Source organism: Hyalella azteca, unplaced genomic scaffold (genome assembly GCF_000764305.2).
Source record: "Hyalella azteca isolate HAZT.00-mixed unplaced genomic scaffold, Hazt_2.0.2 contig3154, whole genome shotgun sequence".
Lineage (NCBI taxonomy): Eukaryota > Metazoa > Arthropoda > Malacostraca > Amphipoda > Hyalellidae > Hyalella > Hyalella azteca.
Window position 1 is genome coordinate 93,952 of NW_025933406.1, and position 26,004 is coordinate 119,955.

The 26,004-nt window shown below is 37.2% G+C and overlaps 2 protein-coding genes across 3 annotated transcripts; both read right to left on the reverse strand.

Annotated features, from left to right (window-relative positions):
* Window positions 1–659: 659 nt before the first annotated feature.
* On the reverse strand, window positions 660–9,220 carry LOC108675439 (polycomb protein EED). Its single transcript, XM_018163458.2, has 8 exons — window positions 8,950–9,220; window positions 5,485–5,648; window positions 4,612–4,783; window positions 3,472–3,607; window positions 2,971–3,134; window positions 2,066–2,305; window positions 1,671–1,823; window positions 660–1,361 (listed from the first exon to the last, which is right to left on the reverse strand). Exons 1-8 carry the CDS (start codon window positions 9,004–9,006, stop codon window positions 1,155–1,157), a joined length of 1,293 nt encoding a protein of 430 aa, XP_018018947.1. The 5' UTR covers window positions 9,007–9,220; the 3' UTR covers window positions 660–1,154.
* Window positions 9,221–11,352: 2,132 nt separating this feature from the next.
* Window positions 11,353–21,867, reverse strand: LOC108675433 (adenylate kinase). 2 transcript variants are annotated; one of them, XM_018163448.2, is made up of 7 exons: window positions 21,711–21,867; window positions 19,362–19,479; window positions 18,688–18,806; window positions 18,127–18,294; window positions 17,541–17,655; window positions 17,090–17,170; window positions 11,353–15,966 (listed from the first exon to the last, which is right to left on the reverse strand). In XM_018163448.2, the coding sequence occupies exons 1-7, from the start codon at window positions 21,819–21,821 to the stop codon at window positions 15,941–15,943; spliced, it is 738 nt and encodes a 245-aa protein (XP_018018937.1). In that variant the 5' UTR covers window positions 21,822–21,867; the 3' UTR covers window positions 11,353–15,940. The 2 variants fall into 2 exon arrangements, with proteins under 2 accessions (XP_018018937.1, XP_018018936.1); XM_018163447.2 differs by having other exon boundaries at window positions 17,049–17,170.
* Between the last annotated feature and the right edge of the window lie 4,137 nt (window positions 21,868–26,004).

Consider the following 26,004-nt stretch of genomic DNA (forward strand, 5'->3'; position numbering starts at 1 on the left):
GCGAGGGAAAGCACCTCATTCAGATAAATGCGAGAATTTTCCTAATGGCGATTTACTTTTTGCTCAAATGTGGGCCATTTTGACCCGGTTTCGTCATACTGAAAGGTGTAACAGTACTCCGCCCACATTTTGATAGAGCCGGGCGGTAAGTGTCACTACTTGGGCAATATGGCCCACCAATTTTTATCAGCCAGAGCGCTAATGCGCTCTGGCTGACCGATCGCAGGAAGGGGGGGAGGGGGTGTGTGGCCACCCCTACTAAAGAATGGTTCACGAGCGCGGGCTCCAACGGAGGTGCGAAGCATCCTCTCCACCTAGAGATGTCTACCCGCATCGACAAAGCCTATGCGATCACCGCGGCCTGGTCGCTCATTACTAGTCCAGCTCCGCTCAGTTTACTTGCATCATGTACCTTAAAGGTTGGTCGTACACCAAGCGCCGCCTGCCCTGAGTGCGGGGATCCCCTCCTATCAGTCCAGCATCTTTTTGCCTGACCTTCCTGCCCTACGACCCTCAACATCTAGTCTCTAAGAGATAATACCATGGAGGCGCCGACCCAATAGGCTACATTTCTTACCTTCGACCAGATATCTTCTGATCGCCCTCCCTCGTTCACCACCTGAGCTTGCCCCTCATGCGTCGGCGCAAGAAATAACAAAAAATATATCCTCCTATATTAATGACAAATATCATCATTAGTTTACAAAGATTTAATTGAGATTAAGCCATTCAGATTTTTTCACCGGAAGTTAAAAATAAACATCCCCCGCACGGCAGAAGATCTCGATTCTTAAAAATTTGTTACATCATTCATCACCCACAAGTGGTCAAGTCGCTGAACCTTTTAGGGAAGCAACAGTGTAACCGTCTCAAAGAGACGAATTAATTAAAAATTATTAATTAAATAGCAACAGCAATGAAGACACACGTACAAGATTTCGCTTACACGAGAAGTCGGCAGCCTGCAAGAATGAGACCAAGGAAAGGAATGCATAGATAGAATTCTGCTTAAATAGCAATGTAAACCCGCAACCGAGACCCACGGTCAGACACCGCGAGCTCAGTGGTGGGACGCTCAGGAACAATGCTTCTATGAACTAATATCATTTGAATAAGCAAACAAAAAAATACTCCATCTATTTTGCCCCAGGGTCTTATGAATTGGGAGTGGCTTCCCATCGCCAAATGGTGGCGTCGTCGCAGACGCCTATGAGTATTGACGCGTCACGACTGAAAGCAGTTTGGCGTATGGCAGCTGTACAGCGCGGGTGGCTGAGAGTACTAGGTCGAATCATTCGAGGATCTGTTGCTGTCATTTCCCACACGTAAATCTTTCCTTGCTGGTTACCTACTGCCAACATCTGAAAAAAAATTAGCAATTAAAATCAATTTTATAGAATAGTTTGGATATATACGAAGCAGGATCTTCATCATCATGGTTAGTTTCATAGCAGGATCTTCATCATAGTTCATCCAGTTGAAATCTAGGCCTTCTGAATGATTTTATAATTTCATTTTGACTTGATTGAATTATTTTACACACTTGATACCTCCATCGTATATTAAAAACAAAAACAATGAAATAAGCAACAAAAATCGTCGGAAATCGATTTATCCTTTGGGTTTCACAATTTGAAATATATTTGATTTAGTTTCGAGAACCAACTCACTCTTTGCCAAAAGTCCAGAGAAAAGCGCATGAACCAAATCTGGCATTCCTTGTAGTCGAATTTGTGCAAGATCGTCACGTTTGTGTCGTTCAGCTTCAGTTCTGTCTGATTTAACAAGCCAGGCTTCCAGCACACGATCGTGTTCTCGCAACTCTGCAAGGAGCACATTTTCGGAATTTTTATCTACCAGTGAAGAAGAAACGTAAGTTCAGCCTGAGACAATTCCAATCTAAGTTATTGGGAAAAATTTATAAATTTCGATTTGTAGAAGTTAGTTTCTAAAACTGTTGATAACGATAATAAATGTATGTGACTAGAAAACGACACATTTACGCGTATGAAATAAAAATGGAATGACCTAGTAAAATTATAACAGTGGAGAAAGAAAAACGCACCTTAGAAAGCACGAGATTACCCAACCACCTAACGCAGTCAACGTAGTTTCGGTGGATGTCCCGGGTTGAAAAGTCGGGAAAATTTTGCTCAACAGTTGCAAAAGGCTGATTAGAGCGCGCTGGATTGAATGTGTAAGAATCTTTGATAGCGTTTTGCATGGCTTCTGTCGTGAGGCTCCAAATCTTGAGCGAATGATCCATGCCACAGGACACCAGATAACGACCTTCCACGTCTATGTCCTGCCCACAAAACACCATAAAATAAGGATACATGAACTATGAAAACATTTTACCGAGGCAATTGAATAGATTTGTCCATATTTTACCATACAAGTTATTGAAATATTAAATATATTGATGTCGTAGAATATAAGCAGGGCATTGAAGAATAATAACTACCATCAAGACAAGCAGATATTATAAACAGGTAGAACAATTTGCAATGCAAATACTTGGACTGATGACAGTAGACATGTCGCTCTGACAGTCATTAAAAATGACTGAAATTACTGATTACATTAAAATGACTGAAGAACCTGATTGGAAGACATCGACATAATATACATACAAAATAATTTATTTTGTTTACTCTTGATATAACGATTATTTTAACCAATCATCCCGAGCATCGTTTACAGCTTGCATCCAGCTAATCTAAGAAAATCATGCAAATTAGATTCAAATTTCGAATCCAATGGATTTCTCAACACAATTAGCATAATTTATTAGTGAAAAATAGATTTGAAAAAAAATCATATATCTATTATGTTTTATATATTGACGCCAATCAAATCATATTGGCATATACTGTATTAAAAGCATGCTTGCATACAAGTGCACTCCAATAGAAATAAATCGGAATTATGACTTCCACTCAAAACATTTATTTTGAAGGCATCACTGACAGCGCTAAGGACTTCGTCCCTGTGAGCCTCAACTCCACCGAGCAGAGCGACGAGGATGTCAGTGCGCACGTTCCAGAGCCGCATCGCGTGGTCCTTGCTCACAGACAGCAGCAAGTCAGGGTTCCCAGGGTGGAACTTTACTTCGTTAATTGCATTGCCGTGACCTGAACAAACAATTCAACAATAAATAAAACTGTTCCATTAATGGAGAGATAAAGGAAACGATTTCGCTGCCTGGTTTCTCTATTCAAACACAAATTTCAAAATACGGAGTAGAATAATAATTCAAATTGTAACTACCTATCTAGCTTGCTCCTCCATTCAAGAATAAAAATATCTTGAAATGAGTTGTTCAATTAGCATTCAAATTTTCTTTGCTAAGCAAAGCTCTTTTAAGGCAAATTTGATTAATATGTTGCTCAAATTTAATTGAGTTAATATTGACTACTAATCTATACTGCAACTCTATATTAAATCAATTTTTGTTGGAATTTTTCATACCAGTAAAATGTTTAGTGCAGGTCATGGTGGCAATGGAGAAGAGTCTCACGACGCCTCGGGCACCGCCGGCAGCCAGCAGAGGGTGTCCAGTCTCTGTATCATAACTCCAAGCGACGCTATAGAAGTTTTCTTCAGGCTGCACATAAAAATATTGTACTGAATTTGAAATACAAGGAAAATGAGGAACACGCCCTCCTCATGGTCCACCTCTAAACGCTGAATCATAGCTTGTATCACTGACTCAATTGGCATAATATGGTTTCAGCACTTTTATATTCATTTCCATTGTGTAAAGGACCTAATATACGACTGAAATACTGAAGTAACCCATTTATAAAGAAAAGGCTGATGACCTAAACAGAAATGATAATACTCAACTATCTTGTTATTTGTGAAATAACACTTGCATAATTGGCTTGATGCGAAGTAAAATATTCATGAAAATGATAGGTGACAATAAATCGTCAGGACGAGTGATGGAACGGCCAGAATTTTACCCTTTAACGAAAAAGGCAGCTGTATTTTAATCTTTCATAAGGTAGCAGCATTTTACATTACCTACTTACAGTGTTAATTCATTTGAAAATATATTAGAGTGAAATGAGGTGGTGATGAGAGGCAAACACAGGCCAAAAGCAACATTGTCAAATAGATTGCAGAAAATAAAGAATTTGTTATTTCATTTTTATTATTATTATATTTTTTATTGAACACACAGAAAAAATTCTTGGCAAATTTGTTGCAGAAGTTCTAAGACAGCCAGCATGGTGCTAAGAGAAAAGCAGCACTATCATCTCTGCACAAAATAAAGGGTGACAGAAATAAATTGGAGAAAAATTTGCTTGAATACGTAGTATGACCAAAGGGCACAGGCTGAGAATCCTACTTACCTTCTCTTCTTCCAACCTGTACCCAAAACTTAGACCTAGATTCGGACACAAAGAATTGTTTCATAAACCACACACAGCAATTAGACAGCCTTAGAAAAGATGCAATCTTTATGATTTTAAAGAATAAACCTTCAAATTGTATACACAATAGAAAAAAAGCTCTGGAAGCAAGACTTTTCAGCACATAAGAGGCCTAATGATAGGTTCTGTTTGGGTAAAGACTGTGTGTGACTAAAATGCATTCATTTACATCAGGATCAGCATAGCATTGTAGCAGACGAATGGAGGCATTCTTCTCGCACTGATAGACTGAAACTCTGTTGCTGCCAGCAGTGGCAAACACGGCAGGCTGCCCTTCACCCAGATATTGGTTGAATGCAACTCCAAAAAGAGGTTGGCCATGATCTTCTTTAAGAAATGATCTGTTGAATGATGTAAAATTTTCAAATTGCAAACTGACATTCAATTAATCAGGATTCAATACTAGAATATTTTACATACCGTATCAGTAAAAAAATTATTTATAATAGAAAGTATCAAAATAAACATGAACAGTGAACTCCAGAGAGTATTGACAGTTCACATTTACAATTTTGACCCAGAATTGATGATTTCATCTTCCACATTTTTTGAATGCATCTGAAATAATTCTTAAATTCAATTAAAGAATTTAAATATTACTGTAAGGGCATGAACTGGCCATAATTGAGAATACACTATTAAATGTAATCAGGTCATTCAACTTTCATTGCTTTTCTAAAAAACTCAATTTCATAATTAATTTATTATTAAAGTTCAACCAAAAATTGTATGCTTAACATTTCTGTCAAGAAATACATCTAGCCCTAAATTATGTCATTTTAGAATGATCACTTGAAGAAAAACACATTATTTCTTTCCTATGAACTGAGCTACAAAACATGGGATATCAATTGCATTAAATTGTATACCTATTAGAGTGTGAGCCTGGCAAGTGAATGATCTGCAAGTGATGAATTTGAATTTTTAGTTGTTCTAGTTTCTGAAACTATAGGATGCTGGGGTAAAAATCTAGGAGACACAAACAGAGCCAGATGAGGGAAGTGATATATTACCTACTATCTATACTTATATATGTGCTCACACAAATTTATAGAGATTCTGAGGAGGTAGGGGCTGAGGAGCTTTTTTCCTGCCTCTCTTGGCTTTCCCACGTTTATGAGGACCAGCAGGCGCAGACATTGTTGGTGTGGTGGATCGAGATGTGTTGTCTGCATTGCTTCCACTGCCCACACTCCAAGTGTCCTCCTGAAAAGTATTAACAAATCCAGTCAATACAAGAGAGTTATTCTTTGACCTTATCAATGAATCTTTGGGAACCAAAACATTTACTGCCATATGGTATTGAACAAAAATTTGAACTACCTATATCAGACAATTAAAAATGAACTGAGTCTAAGATGTGTCATTGTACAGCCACAGCTGTTGGCAGCAGCATGCATTGAACATTTTGTACAGTCACTAATATGCAAAATTTCATCAAGTCATGGTGATAGACTGATAGGTCATGATTGTGTCATTGCATGGCTGCAGCTGGTAGCTGCCAATGCTGTCAGTAGCAGAAGCCATTTAACATAAAAATTTTGTAGCTAAATTAAACCAATACTTGTTCATGCATAGTTTTGCAATTCAAGTAAACATTTGCATGCAATTTTGCAGCACTGCATCCAAGCTTAAACTATTTTGGCACTTAAGGCATTTTTTCTCAGAATATTTTTGTGCATGGTGCAGATTGGTTGATCCACAATAAGAATTCACATGTACCTGGCACTCAAAAAGGAAGAATCTGAAGAGTAAAGAAGTCTCTGCCTTGCCAAAATGGTTACCAGATAATTAGCATGAAAAACATCTACCTTAATAATTGTGACGAGAACTTTTCTGCCATTTCTGGAACTGCAAGATTTCAGAAACAAGTAGAAAAATTTTAATCGAGGCAGATAACAGTCTGGTTAAGAATGCTTTTGAGCAGCAAAATTCTAACTACAAAAATATTTTTAATTATGCTTGTTAACTGCTAAGTTATAAATTTGAACTGCATACAGACTGGCAAAAATTATTATAAAAGGAATGCTTCTAAACAACCTAGTGAGGAAAATACCAACTCTCTGAACCACAACTGGATTTTTCAAGCAGTGATTTTATGGATTTGCAAGCTGTGAATTCCATATCTCAGCCATCACCAGCCATGAAAAGCCATTTTAGTGGCAACTGAACATGTGATAATGCAGTCTGACCACTCTGACATGACCACAACTTTGCCATCTTCAACAAAACATTTTAGGTTAACTTGTTATCATTTCATTATGCTGGATATTTTGGCTGGAATGTTGAAGTACTGCAGAAGTTGAAAATTTTATGAAATGACATGTTTGCAAATTGCAATGTGGGGTTGTGCCAACCCCATGGTCAGGAAGATGTGCCAGGTGCGCCGGAATTTATTTTGTATTTAACGACCTGCGAGGTGCGCCGTACTATGCTGGTAAAAAAATGCAACGTACGCTGTACTTTAGAAAGCTAAAATAGTTCTACTATTTTAGTCGACAATATACACGAGTATATTGACTACGCGAGTCGAACTGACAATAATAAAATATAAGACATGTCCGGGTTACTTCTGACTCTTCCGCTTGTCCGCCTTGTCGGATACGGAACATACGGTAATTGTAAACTGTGGCAATTATACATACAAAATGTAAACAGACGGTGTTCAGTGTTGCCATAGGACTTTGGAGAAAATTTCTTCTAAAATAAAGTTCTAGATTTCTCATTCACCAAATTTCCGTATCAAGAAAAATCATATATTATTGAAAGATAATTAAAGGCATACTGTACTGAGTAATGTGAGTATTACGTCTGTTCCTCCACAAACTGCTCATGCACGGCAGCGCGACGTAGAATTGATGGCCGGGATTGCGCGAACAGCCGAACACGTGCGCGAGCCGCGAAGAGAATCAATTTTCATTACATTGCGCCAACTGTGCACAGCAATAGCTTAAAAAAAGTGAAAATGCACGGGAAAATTCACCGAAAACATACATCATCCTGAGTATGGTGCCAACCATGATTTTCCCAATCAAACAAAAATACATGACAGTGTTGACATAAGAGCTGCGAGATTTTATACCTACTGAAATTATATGATATCAGAGCTGCAATATTTCAGAAAAAGTAGGACATTTCCCTTTCCCAACTAGTAAAGTACTAAGTAAACAATTGTATATCACTTTTCCTACGAGGCTCGGAGGCTGTAATTTCAACATGAACATTAATATCACAGCCTCAAAGTAAAAGCCTTCATTCTAAAATTCCATTAGCCAAAAGTTGTTTTAAACAGCCAATTTGCCAAACAATTTAAAGGTGATGAAAAGTTTTAAAACAGCCTTGTTCAAACTCAAACATAGGCTAACAAACATCAAGAAACATCAAACATGGAGCCAGGATGGAATTCTAATTTCGGAGGTTCATATATTATTTCGATCCACCAAGACCACTTCTTCTATCCAACATTGTTACTTGAGGCAAAAAATGAACTTCTTAAAGGCTTAAAACACGCATGCTAACTTGCTCAGTTTCTATAAAGTACCTAATCACTTGGAAGTTGTAATGAAAACGCGGGATGGCAGACGAAATCATTCAGAATTTGAAGTGAATTGATCAAGATAAATCCAACATAATAGGGCAAAAAATTCAAATCTGGAACGTATAAATAGGTTTTTATAATTTAAAAAAAAATTTCAATCATTTAAATCTCATAATGGAATGTGAATCAAGTCTATTTATTGTGAAATCAAACTAGACACAACCAAAACATAAGTGTGTGACACCGTCTTGTGAGAAGTAAACAGAAAACGCCATGTGAATGTAAGCAATGAAAGAGTGGAAGTTTATCTAATAATTTCATGTGAAATCGAAAACTTTGTGGGTGTTGTCCAATCGTGAGAATTTTTTATGAAGCTGGATGTGTTTTTTTTTTATTTTAGAACGTATTAATTGCAAAAATGTGTCCGCTAGCCTACAGATAAACGACTAGTTAACTTGATTAGTCGTTGGCAACACGGGATTGGATTTCAAACCACGCGCAATTTCGGAAGTACAGCCGTTTCAAATGTGCTCAGTTCATCAATTTTCATTGCAGTGGAAGCCTGGAAGGTGGTGTAACGTGGTAGGGTTGGTATTTCGATACGTTTTCTTATATTGACATGAGAATATATTACCTATACAGAATTCCACACTGCATGGAGCCTCATGATGGAGGTCATAATTTTCATTATACCAGTTTAACCGATTCAAGCAAATTGAAATGGTTGGTAGGACTTTACTGGTCACTGGACAGTTAGGACTTAGGACTAAGGAGTAGGTATACAATATTAGTATACGTATACAAACATGTTACATGTGCAATGACAATTGACAAGCATTATTGATGAGCGGTGAGTAAGATGCATTAGGTATCTGTTCATGCTGTCATCACTTATGGCGACTTTTGATTAATGTCTCGTATGTCTTTGACACATTTGACAATAAATGCTTAATTGCTAATAAAACAAACCATATCTTGATCTTCCGAGTCAGCAATCGAGCTGGTGTCTCCATTTGGGCCAGTCATGCTAGAAAATTGATGCTTAATATGGATTAGCTTATAAAAATGAAGAAAAAGAGATTAGCTCGAGAAATATGGGCTACCAAATATTCTACTACTGAGAATTCAGAGGGCTGAGAGGGGTGTAGACCGAATGGTCCTTGAGACTCCACTTAACACACTCGCAGGCAGCCAGGCACTAACGAGTAACGACAAGGGCGAATGGCGCGAGCGTTTTGGATTTGCATTCGGATAAGATAAAGATATCCGCTGCGCCGAGAGAACTTGATGGCTTGGTGAAGCCATTTCCGTACTGCGAGAATTTTGACTAATAGATCTTTTTAATTTTAAATTTATTCGCCATCTAAATTTTAAATGATGGTTCCACAAAGTTATCGCTAATAATGTTTTTTCTTGCGTTTCATTTTCTCTAACTTTAGAGAGATCGGTTTTATCCAGCACCAACTCAACCTCACTCAAGCAGTGGGCTCACATGGGTCATGATAAACCTTCACAGCCATAGTGAGCAAGGACAGTAATAGAACATCTTTAATCCTCATGTGGCCTGTCATAGAGGAATCAACTCCACTTAGGTAAATGGAGGCTTTGCCTACTGTAATGGGGACTACAGTAAATCATCATGGACGATGAGCTAACGAGGAAGCGCTCCTTTCTGCAACACACGCGATAGTCAGCCTTACAACGAAATAAGAAGGGTCTACGAAAGTCATATAAATGATATTTTAGATTAGCATATATCCTTTCGTACTATCACTTCAGTTCAAAATATGCCGCGCCGAATATCACGTACGTTGAACATTGAGGACAGACAATCAGACATACAGAAAGTTACTTTAGCTACAAACTCAAACTCTTTTACTGTCATGTACACGAATGCACACTGGGATTCATCAAGGTTGTTGTTGGATGCTTAGCAGGTGAAATTTACGAGTGACCTAACCAGAAGACGGTTATATGCAAAGCACCACTACAGTATCCCAAATTTCAGCCTATAAAGAGAAGGTTCACATATGAAAGAAATGAACACAGATAACTAATTTGAGTTTAACACGGAGTTAAGGGGAGCAAGCCTCCACCGAGTGAACATGGGTGCATGCGGATGAGCGTGTTGTTTTCGATTTCATGAGATTTATTTCTTTTAAGGCGTTTCCACACTACATTACCGCAACAAGCAGTCTCGTGCGAAAGATAGAGTGGTGGTTTTAAAGAGAGATGTGACCATTTCAATATGTTGCCTCTGCCGCAGCAGCACTGCACGAATGTTCACTCACAACATAGTTTCAGCATATCTGGACCCCTGGCCAGGGACCCAACAGGAAGCACAGGCCTGCTGTTGACGAGCGGCAGCTCAGATTCGCCATCTATGAACGTAAGCCAGAAGAGAAGAACGTTTAGCTTCGGGCGGCTTATCAGGGAACGACTTTCCCTAATCAGGACTGCTGAAACTGAAATATTATCGAGAAATCAATTTCCACTGCTGCCTCTTGGACAACATTCATTAGGAGTAGGAATCCTTCGCTCTGACGCCACGGATCCATAGCGTTCCCGCCGTTCATACCCTAGGTGGAATAACTACTAACTAACCGAGCCCATTTTGGTATCGCACTAACTCAGCCATGAGGTAGCGTTCCTCAGTTCCGTGGTGCACGGTGGCCAACAAAGACCAATGCTGTCGTACAATTCGTTGGATACAAAACAAAGACTCAGGACAGGGCCGACTAGCGCTGATTGGTCCTCCCACTGCACCCAGTTAAAAAAACCCACTGCACAGTTAAAACAAGCACTAAATTTCGCAAGTAATTCCCCTACGTGAAACAATATCTTAGTACAGTAGTCATGTTTAGAATGCTTGAATGAATAGGAGCTAAGATACAATTCACATGAACGGATATTGTCTGTAGTGCTGACTACAATCTATTTATGTTCATCACCCTCCTGAGCTTCAACCTTCTGAGCCCCCGATCTCTGCCGCGTCTGCGTCGTGGGGGTACCCTGGCCACGGAACAAGCGAAACGGCAGAGGCTCCCCCCACCCGGATCGCCGCCGGACGGAGCCCCTTCCTCCACATTTTTTTCAACCTTCTGAAGCGTGACTCATTTGTGGCGACGCCTTCCTCAAAGAGAATACAAAAAAAGCTCAACATTGGCAAGGCGTTACAAGAATTTTCTCTGCTATTGGTGAGTTTTTTCAGATCACAAGTTAAAAATAAGTACTATTCAGTTGTGTATTTTTCCATCTATTTAAGACTCGCGATAACAAACAATCGCGCAAATAGGCAAGTCAAAACGAATGCATCAATTCCAACGGTACCACATCGAAAATCTTTCTACTATTCGGTTAAAAACTACAATCACCAAACAAGAATTCCTTTTATTTGTCGCTCAAAAATAAACAGCAAAGCTGACAATTCCTCAAATCCTAAACAAAATTACACTGAATAATAGGATATCAATCTGAAGTTCACGTAGACAGATATGAGCACAACCGAAAATTGGCTCCGACTTCAGTTGAACTGAATCAAAGGACACAAAATCGATATTTAATGTTGATTGATTAATGTAAATCACTACGTAATAATTAAATAAACGTGTTAGAACTGTTATCAGTCACTACTCTGAAATTTAAATATTCTCTAAGTGATAGAAAATAAGATACCGAGGCTACTCTCTCGTTTCTCACTAATTAAATAATTAAATCCACTAATAGTCTTTTATTAAAGTACTTCCAAGTAGCAGGTGTCATGAGCGTAGAAATCTACATAAACTAGCATATCAGCATGTAAAATAATGTTCTATAATATAACTAGTCAGCATGAATTTCATATTCAGAACTTTGCTTAGAAATATCGTCAAATTCTATGGCGACGACCACGCAAGCCTAACAGACACAGACACAAAAAGGACACTAGATACTATAGAAGTTTAATGAGTTCCAGAAATTTAAAGAAATAACTTTTATCGCTTCACCACATTTCGGACTCCATTTACAAATTTTTGTACAATAAGTCTATACTAAAGTACAGACTACGATATTAAATTTGATCAAACACACAACGCACACTTCAAATTTTACCTGTGTCGATATTAGGTTTGCTTATGTTTCTAAATTAAATGGAAAGTTGCGAAGCTAGAGTTAATTAGCATAGCTTTCGAAATAAATACTCTAAGAAATCCTATGGAAAAAATTGAAATTCATAGCCAACACGACGGCTTGCCATTGGATTCTTTAGAAGCACAAAAATCCCAAAGTGATTTAAAAGTAATCAAATTCTAAACACAATAACGAATGAAAACCTACACTGAGAACGATTCAAATACACACGAGACAGCCTTTTTACAGTGAAATCATCAAGTGAGCCCAAATGAACCAATCAAAGATTTTACGCCGTTCACTCGAAAACATTCCCGGCCGCCAAACCTGCTTGAATAAATTGCTTAGAACTGCTCAATTCCGAAGCACGTTCTAAGGCTGATGGCGGCCCCGCTGCAACGTCATGTAAGAAAATGGCAAGATCCACAGCAATTAAGTAAAGCCCGATTTATAAATAAGAAACGAAATAAATCTTCGTAAAAAAGAAGACGTGATGCACTATTTTTTCGAAAACGAAAATTTGAACACGTGCTGCACTCTTAGCTAGGATAAGCGTGCGGTCTTAACTCTCCGGTTGCAAACGATAACTGTCGTTACCAGGCCATTATACAGGAATAATATTTACGACAATGAGCGAACAAGAAATAAACTGTGATTGCAATACTTGCGCGCAGTGCATGATGACTAGTTCTAGTAGTTTTATCATTGATACGAATATTAGAATGAACAGTTCGTGTGAAACTGATAAATAAATGCATAACAATCGTGATAATGTCATTGCACATCACTAATTATTTAATCTCACATTACTAAACCGTACGTCGATGGCATACAATGGAACATTTCACGTTGATTTACTCAATAGCTTCACTTTTAGAACAGGGTTCTATACATGAAATACATGATAATGACGCACATATGTGTACTTGAACTTTTAGAATTATGGTCTATGCATGAAATACACGATAATGAAACATACGAGCACATGCAAATACACATGCTCATCTCAAGTCGTTCAAAAACCATTATTTTATAGCTCCTGATGTCTTTTGACAGGTCAACACACTAGAGTCAAACGTTCTACTAACAAAGCAAGTGTATCAGATCAGTTATACAAGTATTCATTGAAATCGTCATTTCATCTTTATGCTATATTCATATAACCAACGGACCAACACTCATCTGAACCAAATAAATCTAACGTCAAAGTAGCATTACTCTCGAAAAAACACCACGCTACCCGCTGGTAAATCTATGTCTTTAGGAAAAATACTAGCGCCAAGACGAAACATGATAAAAAGGTCATGTAACAAGAGAAATTCAACTGAAAAAAGAGATGGCAATTATTAAAATTTAGGCGCTGGCGGATTAGTTCGAAAACATCATGTTCCCAACTGAAAAGAAGTAACAATCGAGTTAACTGTTATAAGAGGACTCCGATAATTAAGAAGAGGAGTGGTAGGAGGTCATTTTTACGAGCATAACCCTCCAGGCATAACGTTAAAGCAACGTTGATTAAGAATTAATTTCTTGGAAACAACGTTTAATCAACGTTATTTCAACGTCAGATACCTGGTGGGAAGCAATATAGGCGCGCCCGACCTTAACTGTAGGGCAGTGACTGCGCTGGTCTGAGGCGCCGAGAATTGTAGCTATTTATTGCTGAACTTTTAGCTGCCAAGGGGCTGCACTATCAAAAATAAATGACTTCGTAGCTCTGTCTGCCATTCATTGGCGACTTCTCAGGCTAAAGCGAGTTTTGATAGTACGTCCCTTCAGATTCATCCAGATTTAAGTAACGAACATTTCCTATGTGATATCCACCAAGACGATAATATATGAGGTTTGTAGGAACATCTTATAGGTTCAGTCTAACAGCGAGTGAATCAATTTAATGAGATTTCAGAAAAACTTTAAATTTGTTTAAAGAGCTATTTTCTCTGAAGCCAACTGACGTGAAAGTAAAACCGGAATTAGCCTCCCCGATTCACAGCACAAACGCATGTAAGTCACTGTTTATACTTCAAGTTCTCAGAAGATTTGGCTCCAGCGTCACTGACCTCTGTATGTATCACCAAAGTATAATGAATTAATCTCAAATTATAGGAGGCAAATGCAGCTTGAGATTCGCAATAGATAGCTGAACAATTTTCAGCGGCGCTCACCTTACATCAAACCACAAATTCTTAACTGATACAACAGTAGCAAAAATATTTTAAATTTCACACTTTATAAGCATCAACAGCATAAATGACTGGGAGACGAATGTACAAGAATGTATTTAGACAAAATAGTAACTGAAAAAGTGGATTATTTGATATTAATTAATTAACGGCGTATGAGTGATACCTAGCAGGAGTAGTTTGTTCTTTGAATGCTGAATGAATTGGTAAGTATTTTCAGTGCATATTCTTCTGTCACCATCCAGAACGGTTTAAATTAGAGAAACACTAACCAGCTTCTTCAAAGGATTATTCTCTCTCTTCTCCACATGCAGGAGAGCAGAATATTGCGGCGAATCAAGAGGAAGGTAACTACGACTGCCTAAGGCCGTTGGACTCGAAAATATTTAATCACAATCAATGAACTCCTTTACCGATCTCGAATATGATTTGCTTGTTTATGAAATATTGTCAGAACAATTTTCTAATATTATTACTTCTAATCTTTTCATAAACTCCTCCAACACTAAGCGTGTAGGGCAATAATAGCTTGTGGCGTTCGAAGATCCTTTAAAAAACTGCAAGAAAATTAAAAGTGATAGAGTAGGATGTTGTTCTTTGTACACCTAACAAGAAAAATATTATGAATGTCGCATTTTTGGAGGCCAGGTTTGTTGGTGAAATCGTTTTTAAAACAAATTATGACATTGAAGCAGGAAATTTAGCGGGTTGAATATCATGATTATTCGAGAGAACGGTCAATTTGCCATAACCTTCAAATATTGGATATCTTTATTACATTCAAGCGTCTGGTTGTCACCCAGACTGATATTCAATGTGATCCACTCCAAATTGCAAGTAGTAATTATTTCAATCAATACATACAATCTTCATTTATATAAACTAAAATATACCGTCACGTCCATAGCAACCACTTCTAGTCATGTACTGTATACAGAATGCGCGAAAATAATAAAAATGCTTCTGATTTCTCCAAAGAAAACTTCTTTGACATTTCAATCCGGTACGACTCACCAACTTCAATTACTCGGAAACAGTAAGCTAAAGCTAAATAAACACAAATAAAAATGAAAAAATCAAGGGGAAACACTTTCATGGCTAGCTTGCATAACTTGTACACCAGTCACTTCTAAGCTGTATAAAGCAGTTATCCACAATGTTACAAAATACCTTAAGTATGTAACCAATAGCATTGAACAGAAACGCCAAGAACCTTTAAAAATTCATTGGCGTTACTGTTGGATCGAAATTTCAAGACAAACTATTTATAAAAATGTACTAACAAACTTTTCACCATGTTTCAACTAAAATCGTAGATAACATTGATAAAGGGCGCTACGAAAAATCTCAGAAGCACCGCGAAATTTCTAAAAATAAAGAATTGACGGTAGAGACCGCTGGTAGTCACAAGAAAGAAAGTAACACGCGCCGGCGAAGATATTCTAAACGTATTGGCTAAGTTTGATCCTTCAGATTTCTCAATGTAAACTTCGACAGAACTACGAATTAATCAGGATCCATTAGAGGAAAACATTTCGAAAAGAAATGAAGTTTAAATCAATATTACATAGCAGAACTGGTGTAAATAAGACGAGGTCCACAGAGTGTGCAGTCGCGACATGAGCTGCAGTAGATGTCCGTGGCGGGAGCACTCCAGCTTCTCTCATTCATTTGCCTAGGCTGTCTTGGAACTCTGAAACAAATACACTGGATCTCACTAGGGTCTCTGCATTTTAAACCCCATTTGAAGTAAAAAATGCGAGGGTATTAAAGGTATTAAAACAATTTCTATCATCGAAAGGTGGTGAAAAATAAGACAAAGTTGACATAATCAAGGATTACGATTCAGTGTTGAAACAAGATTCAAGGTCTATGCAATTCATCACTACAGCTATATTATGCGCTAACAGGTCAATTTCCCTTCAGGTTAATAAAGAAAAATGTCATGAACAACACACTGCCCATGTGTATCACATGGCACAATAAATACCAGCAATCTAAGCACCTTACGAATAAATTTTCATAAACAAGGAGTATTCTATCGCGCGAGGCTACCGAGAAGGCAATTTAACAAATCAAGGAACATCAACAAAGTTGGCAGGACAACAAACATTATATAGAAATAATAAAAATGTTTTGCGTGGCAATGCTGTAACTTGCAGCTTATAAAAGCAAAGCCAATTTATGACAAATTCATTGGATTTCTACTTATCATTGAACAGTGTTACTAATTTGTAAGACCTCGGAGGAGCGTATTAGTTTAAGCCCAGGGAACTCGACTATTATTAGAGAAAAAATGGGGGACTGAAATGGAGCCACAAGCAGCGCAAGCACTTGTACTTTGTCAGGAAAAAGTTAGGCGAATGGGATGTGGAGAATATATGTACCGGATTTTCCATGAGCCTTGAGGAATATACCTATATGCATATATATAAAATGGACTTTTCGTGTGGCTTGATGCATATAATGGACTTTTCACGAGGGTTATGGTTTGTAATGTATTTTTATGAAGCTTAAGGTATATGATGAATTTTTGAGGATTTTTTCATGCCTTTAAGCACATGATAGGTACCTACTATATACGGTACATGTCTGTGCATAATGGGTAAATTTAAATTGAAACAAGGACAAAACAATGAAAAAGGCACTAACGACGTACCCAATTGTTCAAACAAACCAGCTCATACCGCTTCTAAGTTTAAAATCGATTCCACTGAGACTGTTAGTAAATGAACAAAGTTCGAAAAGAAAGACAGAAAAGAGCCTCACTAATACCTGCTGGAGCGGTGTTCAGAGAAACATGACTACATCCTTACTCTTAGCGTTGGCAAATATAAGGTCTATGGCGGAGAACACATCTTCTGCAGGCTTAGAAGCGTCCACTTTCTGGTGAAGACCTGCAAAAAGAGGAGTCGCTAGTTAATTTGCCATGAATAAAAATGTGTGAAGATGACTAGTTGTTCTGTAATTTGTGATTAATATGGAGCGAGTCCCTGTGAGAAACATTACCTCTGCATTGAGTTCAAGTGTTAACTCTGCACAAAGTCCAAGCAAATATTAACCAACAAACTAGCGCTTGGAAATAGATCTACAGGCAAGAAATCCCACCTTAACGAGCATAGTAAGCAGCATGTGGCTGTCTGTGATGGTGAAAATCCTACCTTTGCGAGTATAGTAAGCAGCATGTGGCTGTCTATGATGGTGAAAATCCTACCTTTGCGAGCATAGTAAGCAGCATGTGGCTGTCTGTGATGGTGAAAATCCTACCTTTGCGAGCATAGTAAGCAGCAAGTGGCTCTGTCTGCCGATGATAAGCATCAAGACGGAGTCTAAGAGACTCTGGAGTGTCGTCACTGCGGCGTACCAGCTGCTCTCCAGTTACCTAATAAGAAATATGAAAATATTCTATTAACAATCTAACAAAAGTCATAAATTTAACGAACAATTTTAACCTTTTTAGAACACATCTGAACCAATTTCACACAATCTTGAACCTCTATTCCACATATACTCTTTACTAACCACTAAGCAATTGAGATTTGTTTACTTAGGTACCTATATCAGGCTATCATAACCACTCACTGCAATCGACACACAAGAAACTGGTTAGTGACTCAAGCAAACAATACCTAGCATTTTTAATAAATTGATTTGCACTATCGATTTAAACATGAATTATGAATTACATTAAAAACATGAATTACAGTATATTTAAAGGAAATAACTGCATATCAAAGGAATCGATGGTACATCAAGACATGTATTGCTCATTCTAAAAATGAGAAAATCCTTCACCTGATGAGAAATGTTACACCTACAAATCCTATTTCATCTCCTGAAATGTGGTACAAACATCATCAATCATGGGCTTCTTAGGGGGGTAGAATTCCTCATGGTAGGAGCGGCCAGAAGCAAGATGGAAGAGCCGTCCTGTTATGCGACGGATAAGCAAACTGTCATCAATGCTGAACTCGATGACCGCGTCCAGTTTCTGTTTGCGGTTGGCCAACATCTCATCTAACTGCAAGATAGATACAAAGGTAGGAATTTGGGTGACATAATTTAATTATAATAGAATAACAAGGTACAAATTTTGGCAATTTTTATTCGTCATTCAATATTAATACACTTATATCTAACTGTCAACATGAGTAATTTAATTTCCTTTAATGACTTTACAAGAGGAAACTTTGTCAGGATGTAAGAATAGGATACAAAGAAATGAGTCTAGAATACATTACAACATGTTGGAATAAAAATTTTAGTCCTGCAATGCTCACTTAAACAGGTTTAAATAAAATTCTCAGACTTTCTGTTAGGATAAGTTTGTGCCTTTTGGTATAAATATATATAGTATATATATATATGTTTGCCAAAAAAAAGGACATGATCAAGATAAAAGTTTGAAAGCCACCTTCTCCGCCTGAGGAATGGTGCGTGGGAAGCCATCCAGAAGAAAACCTCTTGCACATTCAGGTAGATCCAAGTTACGCCTCACCAAAGAAACCACCAGGTCATCACTCACAAGCGCTCCTGCAAATATTATATGGATAATTTGGATGCTGTAATTAAAATTTAATCGTTCATTTATGACTTGTAGAGTAAAAAGTTTTTAATAAATAGTTTTTAGTGGAAAAATATGGAAGCATGAATAGTGCAAAAAAATTGTTTACATAAATTGAGACTACATGAGCAATAGTTCAGCTTAAAATCTGCACAAGCTGCAAGCCAGTGAGATTTGTCATTGAGTCCTGGGACATAAAGTGGACAAACTTGAATTATATCCCTAATCAGCATTTCTGATTTTGGCAAAATTGACCAGTTACTTTATATATGTATATATTCATATCTATACTTTTTAGAGGTGGTTCTGTTGAATTTCAACAACAAATGGTAAGCATTATTCATATTTTATTTTTATTGAAAGTCACTTCATGCCTCAACCATAAATGAGATACCCATTGTCATGGATGTACTGGTACTAGAACACCAAGTGCACCAAATTTAGGAACATAAAGAAAAACAAATACCTAATATAATCTGCCATTTATAATAAAAGATATCCAGAATAAATGAAAAATGATCTACCTGTATTGATGATCTTTTTCAAGGTGTTCCCAAGCTCTGATTCAGAGCTTATCTCTGCTCTTAGCATGTCACCAGTGCTCAGGTGGCACACTCCATAACGCTCCTTCAGAAGAGGTGCCTGAGAAAACAGAACCTTTGTTAACACCAGAGTATAATATTATGCATTTAAAAATTACTTTCTAAAGACAACACTTCTAAAGAGGCCTGTGTCTCTGATGTTACACATGTACAATGAATTTCTTATTTTATTTTTAAATATTAAAAAAATTATTTTTAAAATTTTTTTAATATTATAAAAAAAATTCAAATCATTTATTCTGTCATTTGATTCACGTATTGTTTCTAACTTTATGCAAGTATGCAAAATTTCAGATTGATTGGACAGGTAGAAGTGTGTTCAATATACATTTTGAAATTAATGCAGCTCATTTACAACACTTGTAATTTATTTACAAACAACAACACTTGCAGTGTTTACAACTCTTCTCTTTAACTATATATATACACTTCTTGTTGTCTGTTTTTTTGTCTGCTACAAATCTTAAAATATAAAAACATAGGATAAATCCATCTTCTAAACTAAAAATGAGTGATGGACTATATAAAAATTTCTATAGAAGCAGGACATCAGTTTCGATCATCAACCTGAAGTCTACAAGGAATTCATAAGCTCTAACAGCTACACAATTGAAAAAAAATAGTGAAACTTAGTGCCTTTCAGTCCTCCACTAATTAATAACTTGCCTGAACATAAAAGATGAAAACTTCAAAACCTGAAATAATTATTGTTCAAGGAGAATCAAGTTTGCACTGAAACTATATATCAGATGGTATATATAAATATTACCATAAGATAGCAGAATAAGCTTATTTAAACATGAGTGGTTAATGACCAGAGAAATCATTGATTTAAATTTTCAGGATCGAACAATATTCTTCAGTGGACGTTGGTTGATAAAAATTCAGGTTCGAGGAAGTAATTTAATTTATTAACGATGTTTCGAATGTGACATCATTCATTTTCAAGTTATAGGAAGCATTGAATACCGAAATTTTGACGGAAATAAGTACATGATACACGTAAATATGATACAACACGAAAATTTGGAACAGTGAAAAAAATTCCGAAACAATCTCAAAGTTCAGAAATCCATAGAGATGAGGGCTTCAGCTATTGTTGGTCGAATATTTTGGTTCACTGCACGATGAAGATGCTGGTGTGTTTCTCCAGCACAGTGAGAGTTGTTGTCAAGGGTGTCAGGAAGCCTGTTGAATTCATCACGGATCATGAGATTAAGTTGCTCGATGGTAAGACTTTGAGACCTGGTCTGGTTGCGAAATTGTCTCAGGTGGCAGGAAAAACAGCTGCTCAATGTCGATGAAGTTACTACAGTTACTCTAATGTAGTCCAAAAGATGAAGAAGTCTACAACCTTCTTTGAAGCAAAATTTATAGATCACATCAGATTCTTGAAGAACTCCTTCTTTTTTGAAGGGGCCGTTGCTGGGTACAGTTCGGTATTTGACGTCATTGTCAAGGGTGTCACAGAGCCGGTTGAATTCTTCACGGATCTTGAGATGAAGTTGCTCGATTGTAATACTTTGAGACATGATCTGGTTTCGAGCTTGTCTCAGGTGGCAGGAAGAACAGCTGCTCAATTTCATTGAAGTTAATCCAATTAGTCCAATGTAATCCCAAAGATGAAGAAGTCTACAACCTTCTTTGAAGCAAAATTTAAAGACCACACCAGATTCTTGAAGAACTCCTTTTTCGAAGGTGCCGCCGCTGCGTATAGTTCGGGGTTTGGCGATGTGGCCATGGGTGTCACGGAGCCAGTTCAATTCATCGCGGATCTCGAGATGAAGTTGTTCGATAGAGAGACTTCGAGACAATTCGAAATAAATTTCCGAGTTTTCAAATTTCACATTTCGGAGTTCACTGTTTTGGTGGGATTTTTATCGGAATTAGTTTAGCTCTGCGTCTCACAGTCTTCATTTAATCTCTTGCTGCCGGGTCATGGGTGCAGAAATTACCATAAGATAGCAGTATAAGCTTATTTAAACACGAGTGGTTAATGAGCAGAGAAATCATTGATTTAAATTTTCAGGATCAAACAATATTCTTCAGTGGACGTTGGTTGATAAAAATTCAGGTTCAAGGAAGTAATTTAATTTATTAACAACGTTTCGAATGTGACTGAACCTGAATTTTTATCAACCAACGTCCACTGAAGAATATTGTTCGATCCTGAAAATTTAAATCAATGATTTCTCTGGTCATTAACCACTCGTGTTTAAATATATATATATATATATATATAATTAGCAGGGCAACATGAAATAGACTTACTTGTGTTCCCTTGCCAGCTCCAGGGGGCCCCAACAGAATGGCATTCACTCCTCTATCATCCACTTTAGGGTCTGTGAGGGGCTGAAGCTGAACTTCTGCTTTTGGAGCCATTGCTAACTAATAATGAAAACCTGTGGAAATTATAAGTGGACAATGCATGAAATTTAATGCATAATTATGAGGCTCTTTGATAATTTGTACAAGAACTCCTCAAATTAACATGGCAGCTAATATTTAAAAAATCTGAGATTTAAAGTATTCTCTAAATCTAGGCACTACTAGGCTCACTGAGTTCCCAATGTTAGATTCCATTGGTTCTATTAGCATGCTTTTTATTCACAAATTGATTTTACAGATTCTGCATTCAAAATTCAGTAGTAAGAATGCTACTTTTTGTAAACAATGGTGAATTTGGCATCCTCATTTTCAATTACTTCACAGTCTGGATGACTGACAAAGAAATAAATAGCTAACCAATGGCAATCATTCAAACAACACATATTTTTACATATAACATTTAAGATGGAATCAATAGAAGCTTTTAGTTCAATTCTACCCTTCACTGCAAGTAAGTTGCAGACCATTACTGATGATATGGTACTAACAATAAATAAATTAATCTAACTGCATGAAATGCTAACTGCTGCCTATTCTGATCATAATATATCCATTACCTGCATTGACCAAAAGGCCAGGGCCTGTTAAGTTTGCATTGATCATTCACCCTCAGCCATATCAGTACCGTAAAATGGGATAACTTTGACCACATTTATTTTTCAAAATGATGCAATTTTTTTACTAGATAAGTTAAACTTAAATTGAAACATGCAAATTGCAGGTCTATACTCTAGCTTTACTCACCATAAATTGCTGGCTCCTGCCTCTCATAGTTTTGATGTAACTTCAAAAAAAGTGATGGTCTTTGTTACCCCAGCTCTTGGGGTTTCTTTGACCGGGTGGTAAAATTAATTTTATTTTTTGATAAAATAACTACAAATAACTCCAGGTTGCGGTGCATTGTAATAGAACTCTTCTAGTTACATATGCAAAGGAAAGTGTCATAGTTTGCAAATGGGGGGCACCGCCTCCCAATGGGCGAAATGTGACCACCTAATGGCAGCCGTGACAGGGTAACATTGACTGATTTGGAAATTAAGTTAAAATTACCATATATAAGACTCTAGAGTCTGAAACATAAAGAAAATAATATTAATAGGTGTATCAAACATAAAATATGTTATATAGGTACCTATGGTAATTTCAACTTAATTTCCAAGCCGATCAATGTTACCCCGTCACAGCTTCCATTAGGTGGTCAAAGTTCCCCCATTGGGGTGCGGCACCTCCCATTTGCAAACTATGACACTTTCCTAAAATTTGTCTTTTGCATATGTAACTAGAAGAGTTGTACTACAATGCATCAAAACCTGGAGTTACTATGCCAAAAAATAAAAAAATTGGAGGGGGTACTCTGACAGGCTTTAAATAATAGCTTTTTTTCATGGGTCACATTTTTAATTTTTTAACCTATTAGATATGCAAACTTTTTAAATCTTTCTATTGTGTTACGTAGCCTCAGTATTAGGCCTTTAATGCCCATTGACAGAATTTTTCTATGTTAATTCGTTTTTGAGTTTTGGGGGTTTTTGTTAAAAAAAACGAAAAGTGGTCTAAGTTACCCAGGGAGTCTAAGTTACCCCAGTTTACAGTACACTCCCATGATTCCATTCAAGTTGTAACTTCTTTAAAATAAACATTGTAAGTAGGTTGTTTTATTGTTGCCTGTATCTTAATGGTTTTTCTAAAAAATTACAAATTCCTTTCTGAATTCAAAAAAGGATAAGAAACTCTTCAATATGGCAACATGCATCCCCGCCTGGTGTTGCTGAGATTGGACTGATTGGTAATACCTTATTGCAGAGAATCCCAGACTAATGTGCGCTGATTAGTCCTAATGATTAATGACTAACGTGCGCTCACATTAGTCCGACCAGTCGCGTTGACAATTTTGGGTCAAATATTTGGAATGAATTTTCATAGGAGGTCCAATAAGCATAAGTTAGCCATTTCAACATGAAAAGGCCATGAACAAAGCTAAGACAATACTTTTCTGTGAGCACTGTCGGAATTCATTTAGATTGTTACCAGTGCGATAGCTAATTTTTAGCTTGTTTCATGTGCATACATTTATATAATAGAAAGAAAGCTTGACCCTTTCCACAATGAAGCTATATTTTCAAAAAAAACACTACTGCAAACTCTTATAACCTCTCTAACACATTTACGGCCGGGTTTGCGGCCTGTATCCAAGTTTCACTGAGCCTAAAATATCTCTAATTTATTAATGCAGCTTGGTGAACATTTGCACATGCGTTCAATAAGACCTAACACTGATGTTCAGGCTGTGAACAATTTTTCAATTTTGTTTTCTTGTGCGAGTTATACGGTCCTAAATTTGCAGTGAGCCTAATAAATATCTTATCTTTGTGCACAAGCTTTCCCGTATTACTAGGAAAAGACAGCAAAGGCGAAAAAAATGATCATGCTATAAACTTTACTGTTAGGCCCTATTGAACATGTGTGCAGAGTTTCATCAAGATGCATTCTTTAATTTGGGAGATATTTAAGGTTCACTGAAACTTGTAGACCTGCTGCATGTCAGGCTGTCAATGTATCCAATAGGTATATGTATATACATGCAAAAATGAAGATGACACAAAATTAAAATAAAAAGTAAATTCTTACAACATTCGTAACAGCATATTGTAAATAAACGTCTTCATTATTAATTAGGTCAATAATTAAATGTGCTAAGTGTAATAAAAAATCAGGCATGCCAATAAAAATAAAATGTCTACCAGCGCCTATAGTAGCATACGGTATTGTCAATAAATAGATACATATTTACTTTTGTTAAGATCAATTCAGATTTGAAGATCTTATGCAGGAAGAAGCACAAAAAATTATCATTTAGCACATTCATTAAAATCAAAGCAGAGACAGAAATACCTGGTCATGCTCACCCAAAGGCATTGTGAGTGAATAGTTTTGTTTCATTTTTAATTTGGTAAAAATAACGTTCAATTTAATAAACTTTTGCATGGAAAACGTGCTATGAAACTTTGTTCTGTAAGTTTGTTTAAAAAAATTCTTTACAGTGTTGAATCATTTGCAAAAAATCCCTCAATGCATAGTTTGCTTTAAATCAGGAATTAAATCAAAAGCAAAATCTGGATGAGCACATGAACATCTCTGCTATAGACAAACAAATAAGTTATTTTTTTCCTGAACAAGCAAACTAAATCTGAACTGAACGTCCCAGCTGAACGTGAAATATAGCTTGATGCTTGTAGTCAGTATACAGCAGCCAGCAGTACGTTTTCAACTCGCACCACGTGTGGTTGTCGTTGCATGTGCTTCTAGACACACTGCCATCTGGAGTGTCAGAGGCACGTTATAACTAAGAAGTTTTTTATATAAATTTCTATCTCTATGTTAACTGAGTTTAATGAATTTTATTTTGATTGTTTAACATTGGCGTTCATAAATTTGTTCTGCAATGCATAGGCTTAAATTGTATGTTTACCATCCCCAAAAAAATGTGTTCTTGATTGCCACTATGTGTAAGGTTGTCAGTTTTGTGGTACGGCTCGTACCCATATCCTTGCTGTCCACTCCTGAGTTTTGTGGTGCGGCTTGTACCTGTATCCTTGCAGTCCACTCCTGTAAGGTTGTAAGTTTTGTGGTGTGGCTTGTACCCGAATCCTTGCTGCCCGTTCCTGCAAGGTTGTCAGTTTTGTGGTGCCGCTTGTACCCATATCCTTGCCGTCTGCTTTTGTGGTCCTCAGTAATTTATTAGGATTCCTTGACATTGCATCCCTGAGGCTGAGACCCTATTTCCTGGAGCTTTGGACCTAATAAACTGTGTGCCTACTGCCTTGTACAGTGGAATTGTGTATCACCCAAAGATCACCAATATATTACAAAAAGTTCCTTGTGTTCATTTCTCCTCTCTCCAATGCAAGGGAATTTAGGGCCAGACCAAAGAGCGACTCTTTAGCCTTTGTGCTAAAACCAATACGCAAGTCACCGTCAAGTCGGCATGCTACCCATAATTATTTCAACTTCGTGGCGGTGTTTCTGGTTACACAAGGTCCCCGAATGATTACTAGAATCTTAAACAAGAACCAACACCAAGGGGCCAGGGGGCAGGGGCTACAAACTAAGAAAATGGTGCTGCAAAGTGCAACTTATCCCTGCAAGCTGCAACATTTCTTCTCGCATCGAATCACCA

Coding starts and splice junctions, on each gene's coding strand:
- LOC108675439 (XM_018163458.2), bottom strand. CDS start 9,006: ATGACTGGCCCAAATGGAGACACCAGCTCGATTGCTGACTCGGAAGAT. Junction 3,135..3,471: donor CTGCACTAAACATTTTACTG/GTATGAAAAATT, acceptor TTGTTTGTTCAG/GTCACGGCAATGCAATTAAC. Junction 1,824..2,065: donor GTAATCTCGTGCTTTCTAAG/GTGCGTTTTTCT, acceptor TGCTCCTTGCAG/AGTTGCGAGAACACGATCGT.
- LOC108675433 (XM_018163448.2), bottom strand. CDS start 21,821: ATGGCTCCAAAAGCAGAAGTTCAGCTTCAGCCCCTCACAGACCCTAAA. Junction 19,480..21,710: donor GAGCTGGCAAGGGAACACAA/GTAAGTCTATTT, acceptor CTGTTTTCTCAG/GCACCTCTTCTGAAGGAGCG. Junction 18,807..19,361: donor GAAAAAGATCATCAATACAG/GTAGATCATTTT, acceptor TAATATTTGCAG/GAGCGCTTGTGAGTGATGAC.